The sequence below is a fragment of the Pyrus communis genome, chromosome 3 (genome assembly GCF_041283825.1).
Source record: "Pyrus communis isolate YQ-2024b chromosome 3, ASM4128382v1, whole genome shotgun sequence".
Taxonomy (NCBI): Eukaryota; Viridiplantae; Streptophyta; class Magnoliopsida; order Rosales; family Rosaceae; genus Pyrus; species Pyrus communis.
Window position 1 is genome coordinate 6,140,096 of NC_142567.1, and position 17,511 is coordinate 6,157,606.

Consider the following 17,511-nt stretch of genomic DNA (forward strand, 5'->3'; position numbering starts at 1 on the left):
ATTTTGATTGAAGTGTTATATTGTTTTAGGCTGGGTGGCATAAGGCAATGGTATTTTGGGTGACCACTATCCATTGTAATTCTTACCAGGAGTATACAAGATGTTGTTGAGCCTTAAGGACTCTGAGAACATGTTCAGCGAGAGTAAAGAAGAATGATAAAAGAATGGGAATCAAAAGAGGACGATAAAGTTAATGATTCGTCATATCAAGAATATAGAGAGATTCGGAACTTCAAAAGAAGTGAAGCTAATTCTAGTTCTTTTGGCAAAGGTTTTAATGCCATTGACCAGAAGCGAAGTGATAGATGTATTGGTAATCCCAGATCTCAGAGACAAGGTGATTTTGGTAAAAGAAATGTACCCTTGGGCTGTAGGTACAATAATGGACACCTTTGAGAATATAGGCGAGAAAGCAGTGGACGTTTTACAAGTGGATAGATGGGACATAGAACTGCAAATTTTGTCCAAAACCAACAGAAGCCCTAGCAGTTTTCTTTGCCATAACTGGCGCCGATCCAGCAAGTTCCTGGATCTATTAATTATGGTCAGTTAGGCCGTGGTGTACACGAGCGAAGTATTTACACTAATAGAGGTTGTGGGAGACAACAACAAGCCCAGGGATGTGTTAACCACACATCACTGCAAGATACTCGGAATTATTTGGATTTGATTAGGAGTACGATAATTATTCTTAATGACTTAGCTAAAGTCTATTTGTTGTTAATGTAGAAATTTTACGTTATTAATGTTATTACCTTGAAAGTAGTATTTAAACGCGGTCGAGACGTGTGTATGTATTTCCTAATGAGTGGCAAAATAGTAATATTACACCCTCGAGAGTTGTTGCTTACTTATCGAGATAACGATGATTTATCAGTATTGCGGGCTGCAGACCGTAATATTAATAACTTATTCGTGGATTCGTTAAGCAAGTAAACCGGTAGGTTATCCTATGTTAGTATCGTACTTATTCAGAGTGCTCAGTATTAATAGAGTATGTATTGTTGCTAGCTACTTTTGTTCCATTAGATTGTAGATTTCGATGTTATTCTAGAGCATATTATGTTATATACATGATATGACGAGTTGATTATGAGCCATATATGCAGCCGAGGGCTGAGTTGATTAGAATGAAAAAGTATGAGCTATGTTTATAGCCGAATGTTGAATGGATTATATATTATTTTCCATCGGTCTGGATGACTAGAGATTACTTTTGTAAGTATGCAAAGTGAAGTGAGGCAGACCGTTAATTATGTTGTGAGAGCAAAGAGATTATTATCAAAAGGCTGCCAAGGATACTTATCTCATGTGGTGCTAAAAGATGTCACTTCTAGTAGCGTGGAAGAAGTGGGAGTAGTCAAACATTTACCTGACGTTTTCCCTGAGAATTTACCTGGATGGCTACCAGTTAAAGATGTAGAGTTCACTATGGATTTGTCTCCAGGTACAAACCATATATTATATAATGTTGCCTTTTGAACTAAGAGAATTGGAAATTGGTTGATAAAGGTTTTTATTCAACCTAGTACATTACGTTGGGGGAACCCCAGTTTATTGGTGAGAAAGAAAATGGACGTTAAGGCTGTGCTTTGATTATAAGCAGTTGAATCGAGTAACAATTGAAAACCGTTATTCGTAACCTCACATTGATGGTTGTTTGATCAGCTTCTAGGTGGTTGTATATTTTCTAAGATGGACTTGAGGTCTGGATATTATTAGCTGAAGAGTATCGGTGAGGATGCCCTTATGATAACTTTCAGGACTTGTTAAGGTCATTTCAAGTTTTGGTGATGCCATTCGGAGTGACGAATGCATCTACTACTTTATGAATTTGATGAATGAAGTATTCCAATGATATCTAGACCGATTTGTTGTTGCTATTGAAAAGATTGATAAGACTAGAGAAAAGTATGCTAAACATCTTAAATTGGTATTGCAAAGATCGAGGGAACGTCGATTGTATGCTAAGTTTAGCAAATGCCAATGTTGGATGAATCAAGTTGCATTTTTTAGATCTATTATATCTACTTCAGGTATTCAAGTGAATTCATAAAAGGTAGCAGAAATTGAGAATTTAGAACAATCACGAATCGTGATTGGGATTCGGAGTTATCCTAGCTTAATAAGCTATCATGGACGGTTCGTGAAAGATTTTTCAGTCATTGCCTTGCCATTGACGAGAAAAGAGGTTAAGTTTTGAGTGGGATGATAATTATGAGTAAAGGTTTCAACAGTTGAAGTATTCCTCACTCATGCACGTATTTTAGTATTCCCAGAGATTAGTGGTAATCATAAATTTTTAGTGATGTTTCTTGAATGGTATGGGATGCATGTTGATGCAAATGTTAGGGTGATTACATACGTTTCACGACAAAAGGAACCTCATGAAATGAATTACCCTACTAGTGATTTGGAAGTCATGATTACCATTCTTGCTGTGAAGTTATGAAGACATTATATTTGGTAAGAATGCAAGATTTTTACGAATCCAAAAAGTCTCCAATATCCATTACTTGGAAGGATTTTGATATAAGGCAGCGAAGGTGGATTGAATTGTTTAATGAACATGATTGTACGACCTGGGTGATCGTAAAATTGTTCTAGCTGATGCACTTGGTGAAAAGACGGTGGTAAGAGTTGATGTCTGGCACGCTTGCCAAGGTTGTCTTCTTGTGGATTGGAAATCAACTGAAGTAAAGTTGAGAATGGAAGTTTGAGAAGAAGTTGTAATTGCTAATTTTCAAGTTAAGTCTTTTTAGTAAGGTCGTACTCAAGACTCAAATGGTTAACGAAGAAAATTAAGAATTAACCAAGGTAAAGAAAGAAGGGAAAAAGAAAGATTGCTGAGTTCGAGAATAGGATGGTTATGATTGAACTTGAAGTGATAGTTGATCAATGTACCAAGTTAGTACATTTACTCCAGTGTTGAGTAACAACCACAGTGCAACAATACTTATATGTTTTATGGAGAAGAGATTTGGGTTACGGAACTGCTGAGTTTCTTAAGTATGTTGGTTGCACAGTTTCCAAAGTAACGCCATAAGGACCATGAAATGTGTCGATTTTTGGCTGATTTGTGGGAGAAATGCTTCTGGATAGAGAAGATTCGATCACGAAAGAGTTTTGGTAGGCCCTGAAACTATGGATGAGTCTTCTCAAAGTATTCAAGTGATTAAGTTTAACCTGAGAGTAGCCAGGAATGGCAAAAGAGATTAATAGTTGAACATGTCACTAATCGAGTGTTTAACGTAGATGATTTTATACTTTTGAAGTTTTCACTTTAGAAAAGTATGATACAGCTGGGAAAGGAAAGCAAATTAAGTCCTAAGTACATCGGACTTTATGCGATCATCGAAGAGTAGGTGAAGTTGCTTGAATTACTTCCAGAGTTATTGTAAGAGCATGATGTGTTTCATGATTCAACATTTTTAGAAATTTCATCACGAAAAGAAATAGTGAGGTTTGGAAAGGAGACAAATTAAGTCTTAAACACATCAGACCGTTTTTGAACACTAAAGGAATCGATGAAGTTGCATACAAGTGGTGATGTCTTCAGAATTGGCTAAGGTGCATAATGTATTATATTGCGATGCGTTGTCACTAGGTGGCAGATTCGTCACATGGAGTTCCGGTGCAACTATTGAGAATTAATCCGGATTAGACTGGTTGAGGAACCAAGGACGACATTGGATTGGAAAAAGAATGTATTGAGAATTAAGACAGTGTAATTGGTAAAGAATTTGTGAAGAAAGCAGTCAATAGAAGAAATTACGTGGAAGAAGGAAAATTGGATGAGAGAGATTTATCCGAAGCTATTGTATGAGTTTAGTTGATTAAGTTGGTTGTTGGAATTTCGGGGACGAAATTCTATAAGGAGGGAAGGTTGTCACAACCCGTCCCAGAATTTTAATTCCGAGGACGTGAAGTTATGAAAATGCCCTTAAACGGGACTAAGGGGCGTAAAATTTGTTGTAACTTGATGATTTGGGGATTGGGTAGGAACCCCACATCCCTCAAATCTCTCCCTCATTCCCGTACCTTGTCTCTCTCTCCTCCCTCACAAATCTCTCATTCTCTCTGTAAGTTCTTTCTCTCTCTCTCTCCTTCGAACTCACACGGACCACCCACAAACCACCCCAAAACTATACCAACGAAGGATCTAAGACCACCATCGTACTCCTGAGGACCACACGAACACGATGGTACCAATTTCAGGTGAGTTTCACTTCGGAAAACATGGATTTCAATTTCACTGTGCGTGTGCACTGTTCATGCACACGTAAAGATTGATGTTTTTTGGGATTTTGAAGCTTGTAGGAAGCTTGGTGAGGTCCTAAGGAAGCTCGGAGTGCTTCGTTTGAAGGATTTGGACGTCGGGATCACGAACTGTAAGTCCGGCCGAATTTTCGTGATTTTTGGAAAAATTTGATTCCGTTGTTTTTAGGCCCTAAAACTAGTCCAACGTGGTAGATTATGATTAGGGCTTCATTTTGGTATAGATTACATGAAAAATGGACGAAAGAACAAGGAGAATGACAAGTTCAAAGTTTGGCCGGAGCTTTCGGGGCATTTTCCGGCGAAACCACGGCGAGTTAGGGGTCAAGGCAGGTATGGATGTGTTCGTCTCGTCAATACCTTCATTTTGATATATAGTACGTCGAAAATGGTTAAGAAATGAAGAAGTTATGACACTTTGAAATTTACCCAGAAATTCCGGCAAAACACTATTTCCGGCGAAACCAGTCCGGCGACGCGAGGAAGAAGATGCGCGCGTGGGCAGCGCGTGAACAGTGCGCGTGGGGGCGCGTGAGAGCTCCAAATTGAGTTCTGAAAATTGTCACGCGTTCGTGACGTCGTGTAGATCACCGTGGTATATTCATACACCCAAATTGAGCAACGTATGAGAAAGTTATGGACGAATGTTTGGTGTATGCGCGTTAAATAACGTCAATTTGGTTACTTTTTGTATAGGTGAAAATTATACAGAGGAAGAATGTAACCAAGCTAGGGGAGGTTCAGGGACCTATGAGACGTCGATGTGATCAGTGAGTGGGCAGTTATTTTTCAGTATATATATATACGTATGCTTGACGTATTTTAAAAGAAATACGAATTAAATATCCTGTCATATATGCATCATATTTTAATATGTGCATTACCATAATTATGCATACTGTTGCATGGTGCTGAGGAGGCCCAGGTAAGCTACATTTCAAATACATTTGATATACGTATGAAATACGTTTGGGATACGATTGAAATACTATCATCACATGCATTAGTAGTGGCATACATTTATATATGTGTATTTGGTGCTGTGGACGCACAGGTAAGTGCCAGGTAAGTGGTATTTATGTTTGTATGCAATGGTAGTTTGAGAGGTTTAGAGAGCTCATAATCTGCACCCCCGGTGTTAGTGCTCCCGCCCGAGGCCAGGGCCCAGCCTTCACGTGTATGTTCACCAGCACCGCATGCTCGCCTTGGATCCAAGTTAGGTGCAAGCCTGTCGTACAGACCACATTAGGTGGTTCCGACTTGTAGGTGACCCGCGATTTATCGCACAGCTTCACGTGATCGTAGCACTAGAGCATATATATATTACACCCAGCCTGTCGTACAGACCACAATAGGTGGTTCCGACTCGTGTGCAGATTCAGTTATTGAGTTGAGAGTGGAGCTCTAGATGCAGCCGTACAGGTCACGTTAGGTGACTCCCGGCTGCTAGATTATATGTTATTGATGTGAATTACGCTTGAGCATTTATATTTGATTATGAGATTCGGTTGTGGCATATTCTCGAGCATAAATGGCATACTGTGAAGCATGAATGGCATATTATAGAGCATGAATGGCATATTCTTGAGCATGAATGATATACCCTTGAGCATGTTGGCATATCTATACATACGTATATATGTTATTTTCTGGGAAACTATACTTGTTTTACGGCGAGGGGTTAGTATATGCAAAAGAGAAAAGAAGGTTTTGAATACGTTCGTTTTGCTGACCCACTCAATTTTGTTTTGCGCCCCTCCAGGTTTAAGATATCAGAGCTTGGTGGCTACGAGGAATTCAACGGTGTTCTGACAGAATGGACCAAATAAGGACTCACCTTCGGGTGTTTCATCTTAGAAATTGTATCTTTAAAGCTTCCGAACTGTGCAAATGGTTACGTCACTCTCACGTGACGGCCAGCATGCCCTCCTTCGGGACAGGGTGTGTCACTTCGAGTTTAGAATGTTTCAGCACCTGACGCACCAAAATTCTTTTCTCTCACCACAGCTTAGCGGATAAATGTTTTTTTTTTTTGTCTTTTTGAAAGAAGGAGATACTATGTTAAAAGTTACAAATTTAGTGTGAATTTTATAATGAGTAATGCTAGAAAGACTAAATTTATAAACTAAAAGATGTGTCACCAATAAGAAATTAGTACGCTTATCAACGTTTAAATAATAATCCAATCACTAACTTCCATATTATTTAATTTACAAAATTTAGTCTACAATTTTTTTTAGTACATTAATTATTTTACACTAAGGGAAGAGGAAGTTCAGTTAAACCACAAAATGGACAGTCTAATTTGGTATCGAATTCGTCATCCATGAGATTCGAATCTAAGACCTCTCACTTTCAAGTGAAGATGAATACCATTTGTCCATAGTATTAAGGGCTGGTTTGGTATTGTTGTGCTTTGAAAAAAAGTTGCTTCTGCTGTGCTGTGAGAATAAGTAGCTGTGAAATAAAGTAACAGAGTGTTTGGTAAAGCAGTATTATAGTGTTTGGTAAAATTTTATGTAAAACAGATGTGAAAAAAGTCGATTTTTCAAAGTTGGGTTTTGCAGCTTCTTGTTTTTGGCTATTTTTCACCAAAAACTGTGAAAAAAACTGAAGCTGAATGTTTACCAAACACAAAAACAGCTCCCAGATTTTTTTGACATCAGTTTTTTTCATAATCACCTCAGTACCAAACCAGGCCTAAGTAGCAATTTAGCCTACAAATTTAGTTTCTCTAATATTACTCTTTTATAATGGATGATAGTTGCTTATAAGGGGACCCCACCCCACAACAATATTTCATTCAATGAACCATTGATTGACCCATTAGACCATATCTAAAGGAGATGTCAAATTTTTAACATAAAATTTAAATTTGATAACCTATGTGGTATTTTGACATTTTTTAAGTTTTACTTTCCACCTGATATGTCAAATTAAATTATTTATTTTTTATAACATAAATGGTTAAATGAATAAAAAAATTAATAAATGACATTTAATTAATTATTAAATTGCCACCAACAGGAGAGATAGAATCTAAAGGACAACATTCAATATTAATTATAAGAAAACTAATGAAAATGACTTGAAAACTTTGAGTTTTAATGATAAAGACAAAATAAAGAGTAAAATAAATAGTAACATGATTCACATTTTAGTGTAAAAATGTGATTTTTCGTTAAAGTGAACTGTACCGTGAGTTTTTCGTTAAAACTCTCTTAATTATAATAATGATTAAATTAATAAGAAAACATTTAATAATTAATTTAAAATATTTGAAGCTACTGTCAAATTTGACAACAACCTCTTTGTTGCCAACAACCTCTTTGCTGCCAATTCATGTCAGCGCCACATAGGAATTGACATTTCGTTTGGAGAATATTAGTGTGGTATTTTATTACTGTTATAATTTATGTGAACTTTTTGACATCTCCTTTTAAAATGCTCTTAGATTGAAACAAAACCCTACCCTTTTAGGCATTACATACTAGAAACGGAGGCCAATTTCGTAACTTCAGCAATTAGCTTTCCAGTCTCTCTCATATAGCTGACCTTTCTCTGTCTCTCTCGCTCTCTCTAGAATATCTACATCGGGGTTTATCGAATAGGGTTTTAGCTTTTAGGCCGTTGCAGCATAGACTCTCAAGCACAAAGACAATGGCTTTGACACTGCGAGCAGCGGCGGCGGTGGCCGCCGGTTCCACTCGTGGCTTGGGGCGGCTCTTCTCAACAAGTTTCATTCCCTCAATGAACTCTGCAACGCCTTCGGCTCGAGAGCAGGCTGAGCCGAGCACCAACCTCTTCGTCTCCGGTATGTCAATCTCTTCCTCTTTTCCCGCTTTTCCCCTCATTTCCTTCATGTTTACCGATTTATCTCTTATGGGTCATCGGCGTTTTGGTCTATTTTGAATTAATTTGTAAAAAGATCGCATCTTTGTGTGACTTGTTCAATGATTTTTGAGTTAGCTGCTGAGAAAATGATTACAGGAAATCATAATTTTGTTTAGACTTATTTTATATGTTAATCACTTTTGGGCAACCTAGAAACTGAACCCCCACTAAATTGATTGGTTTGCTTACTACGATAATTTAACATTTTGTTTTTAATTACAGAAATCCTAATTAGGTACTAACTGTTGCTTTTCAATTTTCTATGCTTTTGGTTTTTTTTTCCTGACAAGCCAAACAGAGTGTTACAGAGTTAAAAGTTTGTAACTTCTTAATTATAGAGTGATATTAAATGTTGGATATCTACGGTCCGTTTGATAACTACTTCGTTTTTAGTTTTCAATGTTTATGCTTGAAGAATGGTCGTGGAGGTGGGGAGGGAGGGGAAGTAATATAGAAGAATGAATGAAAACAAAATCTTGAAAGTGAACAAACTTTACTTTTTTTGTTTTAGTTTTCATCTTCTGTACCCATACATTTCTTCTACGTCTGTCCGACCATCCTTCCTTCACTTATGTATATCCCTCTATATCTCTCATTTCTTCCATGCATTTCCCTCCATCCCTAACAAAAAAAATTAAAAACTAAAGGCTAAAACCAAAAATGAAAGTGTTATTAAACGGACCATAAATTTCGAGTTTTTGTTTTCTCTTTCTTTGACATTTGTCTTTAGCAGTTGTTTTTTTTCTTTCTTCGTATAGGTTTACTGTCAGGTATAATAGAATAAATAGTATCTTTTGGAAATGATTGTTTATTCCTCAGTCAATGTTATTTGTGAATGTGCAAATGACTGATGTATTTAGTGAGTATGAAAGTTGATTCTGAAAATCCATGAACCACTTGATGCTAACAATGGATAGGTGACTCTTCATTAACGAGCTAATGTTTTGTTTCCCATGGCCCATCAGTCAGATGTAGTTTTGAATTTTTTTTTTTTTTTTTTTTTTTTTTCATTAGTAAGGGTTGGAAGTGCAAATTTATTTTTTAAGGCAACAATTTATTTTTGTTAAGTACAGGAAGAGTTTCGGAGCTTATCCATGTACATTGATGATCTTGAAGGCAATTTCTTTGTCTTCCATGTATTTTTAGATTAAATCTTTCATCTTTTGTTTAGTTGATAAGTGCCTCGCAGACTTTAGTAGTCTAGATTCATTTACACTTGAGTTTCCTTTTGGTTTACTATGATTTTTATTAGGTCACTTATCTGTTTGTTTTCAGGGCTCAGCAAACGTACTACTACAGAAAAATTACACGAAGCCTTTTCTCAGTTTGGTGAAGTAGTTCATGGTGTGTAGTTATCCTTCACAATTGTTATCTTTATTAATGATTTCTATAGTAAATATTTACTAATGATTCTCTGCTGTTTACAGCTAGGGTGGTAACTGATCGAGTATCAGGATATTCCAAGGGGTTTGGTTTTGTAAAGTATGCTACCCTAGAAGATGCTGCCAAAGGCATAGAAGGGATGGATGGAAAGGTCAGTTGACAGTATTCCTTGCACCGTTAAAGTTTGTTAGACACTACACGATAAGTCAGTGAAAACACAATATTTTGGCGATGCAATATGGATTCTCCCAACCCAACAAAAGTGTTCTCTATATTTGTTGGGGTAGCCTTGTTCCATTGGATGTACTGACACTCAAACTCCAGAACTATAAAAAAGAAAGATGTTTAACAAATTGAAAATCTTCCTTCTAAAAGATATTTCATCAATTCTTCAGGAAAATGTTTTCAGTTCCCGCTGGCTCAAGGCAAACAGAATGCACATACTTTGCTTCCTTTCAGAAGGAAGCTCTAAGACTGATATGAGCACAATATAAGAAATTTCCAGTCGGGGCCCTCATGATTACATTACCTTAACATTTCAAGCACTGAAGCAGTTTTAGCATACTTAGTTTTCTTTCAAAGACGTATCTGGAACTCTCCTTGAACCAAAAAAAATATGTTTACTTTTTCTGACTAACAAAAAGCCACTTTCACTCTATGGAGTTCCGTGGCATGGAAGTTCCAATAAGCTAACGCAATTATCTCATGACCAAACTTTGCTGCATGTTCATCCCATAACCTGCGGACCACATGGTCTGGTGTCCAAGGATCATTAGCCACCAGATTGTCACGTTGTTCAAACTCACAATTGCGGGAAGCTTTTACAAATTTGAAAATAAGATTTCATAATTTTGACATTATATATGTTTAGTTATCTTGTTATTTGTTATTGCTGCAATGTTTTTTTTCTTGCATTCATTGAACAAAACAAACACTATTGATGCTTGTTTGGGAATTTACTTAACTTGTAAGGCCCTTTAAATACGAAAGTGTTCAGATATTACTTATCACCCTTTCTCTGGCACTGCTACTTTTTAGGGGTTTTGTTTATTAATGTCGATTCAGCCTTCCTCCTCCATTGATAGTGGGAATGGTTGTCCATTTATTTGTTATCAATATTTAGTATACACACTTTTCTATCCTGGAACTGAAGTTTTTGTTTTGTTTGTGTGTAGTTTCTTGATGGTTGGGTCATATTTGCTGAATACGCAAGACCCAGACAGCCAACTCCACCACCTCAGAACAATATGGCTTCACCATATAGCCGTTATTAAATCCTGTGTCCAAGGCGAGAAAGCTTGTTAGGTTAATAATATTTATCACCAGCTAGAATTCATTGATCATACTTCATCATTTTTCGGTGTAAGGTTGGGTGGTCTTCATTGCCTGGAATTTCATAAATGAGGTGGGGATTGTCCTAATCTGACAACCAATCAAGATTGGGAAGTCAAATGGAGCTTCATTCATATGTTTTAATGTAGTCTGCAAGACTGTTTGCTTTTGTCAACATGTAGCGGAACTTCTACTGATATATCATATATTCTCGACCTCTTTTTGAACTTGAACGGTAGATGACTTTGCTTGTTGGGCTGTCTGGTATTGTATTATTCTTCGAAAAAAAAAAAACTAGAAATTAAAGTTCACCGATTCCTTTGTATCTTCAATTTGTGTGAAGGGTATTCAGTTTCTCTGAGCTTGAGGCTGATGCCTCGTAAGCGTTTCAGGCGTGAGGCATCTACAATTTGTTGAGTAGTTGAAATCCGAGTTTGAGTTCATTTATGAGGTAGGAGTCCATGCTGCGATGTGAGCCGATCATTATTATTGGCCTTTCTATGTAAGGTATGTGGCTTCCTTCGTCATCTTTGTGCGATATGTGATTAGTGCTACTGATTGGCATTAAGCCTAAGCTATTACTCAATTAAGTAGTGATGGTCCCGATTGTCTTCCTCAGCAGTGCCAAGTCCTAATCCTCGTGATAATTATCCTTGGGGCTATTGATTAATTGTTGCCATTAGGCCTAAGTCGGTACTAGTCCATCCTGTGTTTCTCATCGATGCCAAGTTTCTTATTAAGGTTATCCTAACCATGTTAGCTCCCATCAAGTCGGCTTTTGTGGTGTGTCCTGCCTTGTCTCGTTGAGATCGTTTGGTATGTAGCGATTGGTCGACCCGATTATCAGAAAGAAATCCTCATTTTCCATGGTTTTCCAGTTGCAAGTTTGTAGGGTAATTCAGTGTCGTAGATCTGGCACTTCAAGTTTAGTGTGTTTTGGACTTTTGATAGACACATACATATGGTGGCTAGATGCAGATGAATTTCGCTAGAACAGTACAAACTCAGTCTTTGATGGCTTCTCCTGCCCTTAACTACACGAGTGCAGGTGTGGCCTTAGTCGGCCAATTGCATTCACACAATTTCGTGACATGCCCCAATGGCCGTCGAGCACCGCCTTGTGATCGAAGCAACCGGAGAAAATTTCTGGCCGTGAAAGTGACCAGACATTGGATATTTTGAAGTTAAGGCCTCGTCATCGAATTAGGAGAAACAAATCGTTTTTTGGTTGGATGGAAATTAGAGGGGGAATGAGAAACAATATTAGATGAGTCCTCGTTTCTCAGCAGCTATGCAGCAAGCATTTTTGGGGACAACTGGTCCTGTCAGATTTAGTGAGTCACAGATGCTTGAATTGTGGCTTTCTTTCAAGAATGATATTTAGCAGAAAGAAAGAATTTTTTGGTAGAAGTTGGGATTAAATGAATGAAGTCTGAGACGAGTAGGCTTCTCTTCCTGTTTTTTTTTTTTTTTTTACTTTCCTTTTCTCCTCTCCTATTTGAACGGTCATGATTAAATCACGTTAACATGTTATATTAAGTTTTTTTTATAGAGAGAGAAGGACAAAATGGGAAATGTGAGAGGAGGGAAGGAAATGGAAGGAGAATAGAAGGAAAGAGAATCATGCTTGGTCTAAGAGCCATCGATAAACTACTGTTTCGTTTGCTAGAATCAAAATTGTGGTGGAAATGAATTTGGATTGTTGAGAAGGGTGCATATTGTACTCCCTTCACTCTTTTACGTGGTTCAAAATGAGGAATGCTTTCATTAGTTATTCGCATTGTATCGGGCTGTCTCTGACTGATACGAGTCTTATGGATGCAACTCATAATACTATTGGACAACTGTAAACAATAATGTAAGAGGAGGGGTTTTACAGTCAAAACAAACTCGAAACCTCTTCCAAAATTAAGAAAAATATTGCAGAACTAAAATCATAGAATTAGGTCTAAGAAATAAATGAAAATAACTCATTGCCAGGCTGCTAGGCATTTCTATAAATAACAGGTTCAAATGTGGCACGTTTTTGTTGATTGATCCAATTCGCCTTGTTATTAATATACACAAAACGTGTAGTGTACTTGTTAGATTGTAGTGGATGGAGCAAAACTTGGCCAACATATTGTTTATCCCCGTAGGCAAAGCACTGCGAGTAACCTTTTGTCATGTGGTAATCCGACGTCAAAGATTATGACCCATCAATTGAATTTATTTATTTTATAAGGATTAAGTACCTAAAACTCTTTAACGATTTAATGTCATTCTAAATTGGTCTTAATTTTTTGAAACATTCGAAACAAGTACCCAACCTATTGAAAATGTCATATCCGTTAAGTTCAGATAATTTTTTTGTTAAATGTACATGTGGCAACAATGAGTCTCACTTTTTAACTTACCGTGACACAAATAATAATAAAAATAACTTAAAAAACGACACGAAGATGGAAAAAAAAAACAAACAAACAAATTCACAAATAAAATGAAAGACAAAATGAAGATCGGGAAATATTGAGCCCCTGCCACCTCCAAGCTCAATCTACCACCGAAACCCCATCCCAACCTTTGTGCTAATCTTGAAAGCTGTGATTAGCCTAGTTAATTTAACAAAAATTAAATTAGGGTCTAACGAATGTGATATTTTAATAGGCTAGATGTTTTGTTCGGAATGTTTAAAAAGGTTAAGATCAATTTGAAATGATACTAAAAGGTTGGGGGGGTTTTAAGTACTCAGTCCATTATATAATTTAGAGGAGTTTAAGAATTTGTTGAAAATATTAATACGTGACAATAATCAGATGGGGCTTGTAGGATAATTGGGTTTTGTGGGTGAGGTTCTTGAATAAAAATGCCCTCTATTGACATAAATTTGATTAATTTGTCGCCCTTTATTTGGGGCATGTTTATGCTTTTTTAATTTAGGTTTTGGTAAGTTATGCACACCAAGTAATATTATTGGTAGAATTTTAAAAAAGTCATAAGTGGTGTGTTATCTTGGGGGATGGTGTCTTCTTGTTTAAACTTATTACGTTTTATGTTTAGACTTTAATTATTATTTTTTATTTGTGTAGCATAAAATAATAATATCGGTGGTATTTAAGAATAAATCCAAATTCCATACCTTTGTCATAACTTGATTACCCACCACAAGTCCAGGACAGCAAACCACATCAAAGCAATTTGTAATTACGTATCAACCATATACAAAGTGACATTTTTATTTTTATTTTTTTACTTTTATTTTTTTATTTTTTTATTTTTTTTTTGAGGAAAAAAGTGACACATATTTTGAATAAGAAAAGTGGCATTTACAAGTCACTTTACGAAGGAATTAGATTCCATCTGGATTGATTCTTTGAGATCTTAAGAATTCTTATATTTTAATCATTTATTATGTATTATGCGGTCAAAAATTATTTAACTTTTTTTTATTTAAAATTAAATAAAAATAATATCTAACGAAAAATAATAACACGATATACGATTAACAATTAAAATATGAAAATTCCTAGAATTCCAACAAAATGAATCAGGAGAGAATCCACTTCCTTTTCTTTCTGACGTTCACATTCTAAATATACAAAATTTAATAAATTGAAAAGCTGACGTGATGTAACCTTTCTACAATCACAGTTGGCGATCATTAATTTTTTATTTTATTTTTTATTTATTTATGTTTTACGGTGTTGTTTTCAAGTGATTACATGAAGTATTTAAAGAGTTAATTGCCTTGTGTCATTTAAGAATAAGCATGCCTTTCAACATGAAAAATAAAATGTCCCACATATTATTATGTTAATGGTACGACGTGGTTAGGGCGGCTATAGGGAGAATCCACTGAGGCAGCCAACTTAAGTGAGAGACATTCATTTTTATTTGTAGGTGAAATGTCTTAAGTTCGATTATCGTTAAAAACGAATTTGAACCACATTATTACTAGTCATTGTAAAGCTAAGCTCATCCCCACTCCTTTAGTGTAGATGACATCGTCTGTTCAAAGAAAAAAAAAAAGTTGTTCGTAAATGCATAAATAAGAATGAGACTCATTTCTTACAATTTCATTCATCAAAACACATGCCATTAGTCCTAACAAATCCAACCCTTTACCACAGTGATGGAAAGGTGATGAGCTATTGTATGACAGCGAAAGTTCAAATTATGTCGGTAACTAATTTAACATCTAATCTAACAAAAATCTAGCGTTTAACAAAAAAAAAAAAAAAAAAAAAAAAGCATGTAAACTCTCTTTTATGCCATTTTTTTTGTCCGTTGTACGCCTCTACCACTTGCGCTATAAAATACGTTTTTACTTGCATATCTTACCCATTAAAAATTTATTTGATAATTAAGAAGTAGATTTGAATTGATAAGGGATCAAAATCATGGGGCTCCTTATATGTATTTTCTATACTTCCTCTTTCCGCAATATTTTATCATAACAAATCATGTGGCCCCCGAATATTGAATCAAATTGAACATTGAATATTGATTCAATTTACCAAAAAAGTATATTGAATCAAATTGAAAATGTCAAATTTTCTTTGTAGACAGAGCCACAGAGATGCACTACTCTACACACCATGTCATTCCATAAATTCATTATGATTGGAAATAAGGAAAAGACGTATATGAAATAGATTCACTTTTAGCATAACGTTTCTATTTAATAATATAATATATGTAAGTTTTTGTTCAAATGATTTTACTATTGAATCATAATGCCACTTGCAAACATGACAGTGAACTAGTTCCATGCAAATTACACGATCGAAAACAGGGGCACAATTGTAATAATCCCACAAAACCATGCCCAGTCTGATCGCATGCTTCAGATAAATCCCAACAACATATCCACCCAAACCAAACGCATATTATAAAATCCTCGCTCTCCCACAAAAACCAGAGGAGAGCCAGGAACAAAGTCCACTCCCCAAAACCTTCTATCTCTTCAGCCTGAAACTAAATAGCCTGAACCCTAGACGAAAATGAGATCCCGCCAATGGCACAAACCGTAAATCTCAACAATTTTGAGCCCCTCTTTCACACAATTCTCAGGTAACGCACATCGTAACAGCAAAATCACGCCATGAAGTTCTTTTTAGAGTTCGTCTCGTGCTGCAGGGCCACTCGCCCCGCAACATCCACCAGCGAGCCGGCTCCGCTTTCTGAGGAGACGAGGTCGCTGGTGAGGGCGCCGAGCCGAATGATACGCTGCAGCAGAAAGCGCAGGAGCTCAGTAAATTCGTGCGATTGGAGGCCGTCGCTAAGCTCAATTTCCGAGGATAACGTTGCTGCGATGGTAGTGGATCGAACGGCTGGGATCGAGAGATCCGTGAAGAGGAAGAGCGGTCATGATCGAACAAAAGTTCAGGTCCGCAGCCACGACGAAGATTACTGGTACGTGAATAGTAAAATATAGTACATAGCAAAATAGTAAAAGCATCGGATGTTTTGCTTTCTTTAGACCACGACGTTGTTTCATTTGTGTTTGGTTTTGTTATTAGAAAATTGTTAACCACACTCCCATTTTTTCCCTAACATACTTCACTCTTTGTTTCAAATAATGGGATTTAATAAATCAAACGAAACCAGGAAAAATAATTAAATTAAATTGATTAGTTATCATTTCTCTTATTATTGGTTGTAAAATTGATTACATATTGTATGGAATTTTTTTTCAGGCGAGCTTCATTTGCGATTCCGGCGTTCTCTCCGATGCCTTTTATGTTTTGATATCATGGGATGAACTTGCAATAGCAGCCGGTTATTCATGCTCGAAACTGGGTGGGATAATGAAATGAGAGTGTGTGTATATGAACTTTAGGAAAATAACAACTAAAAAGCCTTCTTGTATTGTACCATTGTACTCGAATAGTACATTTGTATATTTTCCATTTATTTGTTTAGGTTTCCAATTGTTCATCCAATCCACTTACATTTGGCTTTTGTTTCATAACTCAAGTTGAGTCTAATTAAATGCTAGACTGGAAATTAAGTTTAACTGGAAATTGTTTTGTTTATAATTTTAATAAGGTAGAATATTAAACTTAAAAAACAAAACAATTTAAGGCAGAATATTGCTCTTAAAAAAACAATTTCCAATTAAAATTCTCTTCAAGAGTAAGAGATTTCAAATTCAATCCGACCACGACAAAAGAAAAGAAAATTTTCAAATTTCATGACAAAAGAAGAGATCCCAAAAATTAATACAGAACCTTTCAACAGTCTTGAAACAAGGTTTCCTATATCGCATCACTATCTTAGTCTGTCCAAGGTGTATAGTATTAGGGAGTTGATGCAAATGTTCATACATGGTAAACCGTTGGATATCATATCATCATGGACTGGCAATATTTGTTTATATTAACGTAGAAAGTGAAGAGCGGGATATAAATATGTCGTTTTAATTTTCATTGAGCCTGCAAGATTAGAGATAGATAAGCTGAGCAGCCATAGATCGTCAAATGAATCACCCCTTCAACTTAACAAAGTGACTCATAGTCTAGTGCGTAATCTGTTGGAAATGGAGCATAATCTAGTTCATTAACTTTTTTGTTGACTAAATTTGGAGGGATTCATATTTTTGCCCCAAGGGTTGGGAGAGTCTAATAGACGGATCCATGGGGC

The 17,511-nt window shown here is 36.2% G+C and overlaps 2 protein-coding genes and 1 long non-coding RNA gene across 3 annotated transcripts; all 3 read left to right on the top strand.

Moving 5' to 3' along the window:
* Window positions 1-4,513: 4,513 nt before the first annotated feature.
* LOC148697811 (uncharacterized) lies at window positions 4,514-5,161 on the top strand. Its single transcript, XR_015960301.1, has 3 exons — window positions 4,514-4,611; window positions 4,712-4,873; window positions 4,975-5,161. It is a non-coding gene; the product is annotated as an uncharacterized LOC148697811 (long non-coding RNA).
* Window positions 5,162-7,796: 2,635 nt separating this feature from the next.
* Window positions 7,797-11,120, top strand: LOC137715917 (organelle RRM domain-containing protein 2, mitochondrial). The gene is made up of 4 exons (XM_068455280.2): window positions 7,797-8,092; window positions 9,448-9,516; window positions 9,600-9,706; window positions 10,731-11,120. Exons 1-4 carry the CDS (start codon window positions 7,939-7,941, stop codon window positions 10,827-10,829), a joined length of 429 nt encoding a protein of 142 aa, XP_068311381.1. The 5' UTR covers window positions 7,797-7,938; the 3' UTR covers window positions 10,830-11,120.
* Window positions 11,121-15,813: 4,693 nt separating this feature from the next.
* LOC137714698 (uncharacterized) lies at window positions 15,814-16,840 on the top strand. Its single transcript, XM_068453841.2, has 2 exons — window positions 15,814-16,281; window positions 16,566-16,840. Exons 1-2 carry the CDS (start codon window positions 15,971-15,973, stop codon window positions 16,615-16,617), a joined length of 363 nt encoding a protein of 120 aa, XP_068309942.2. The 5' UTR covers window positions 15,814-15,970; the 3' UTR covers window positions 16,618-16,840.
* Window positions 16,841-17,511: the final 671 nt, after the last annotated feature.

Coding starts and splice junctions, on each gene's coding strand:
- LOC137715917 (XM_068455280.2), top strand. CDS start 7,939: ATGGCTTTGACACTGCGAGCAGCGGCGGCGGTGGCCGCCGGTTCCACT. Junction 9,517..9,599: donor GTTTGGTGAAGTAGTTCATG/GTGTGTAGTTAT, acceptor TGCTGTTTACAG/CTAGGGTGGTAACTGATCGA. Junction 9,707..10,730: donor TAGAAGGGATGGATGGAAAG/GTCAGTTGACAG, acceptor GTTTGTGTGTAG/TTTCTTGATGGTTGGGTCAT.
- LOC137714698 (XM_068453841.2), top strand. CDS start 15,971: ATGAAGTTCTTTTTAGAGTTCGTCTCGTGCTGCAGGGCCACTCGCCCC. Junction 16,282..16,565: donor AGCCACGACGAAGATTACTG/GTACGTGAATAG, acceptor ATTTTTTTTCAG/GCGAGCTTCATTTGCGATTC.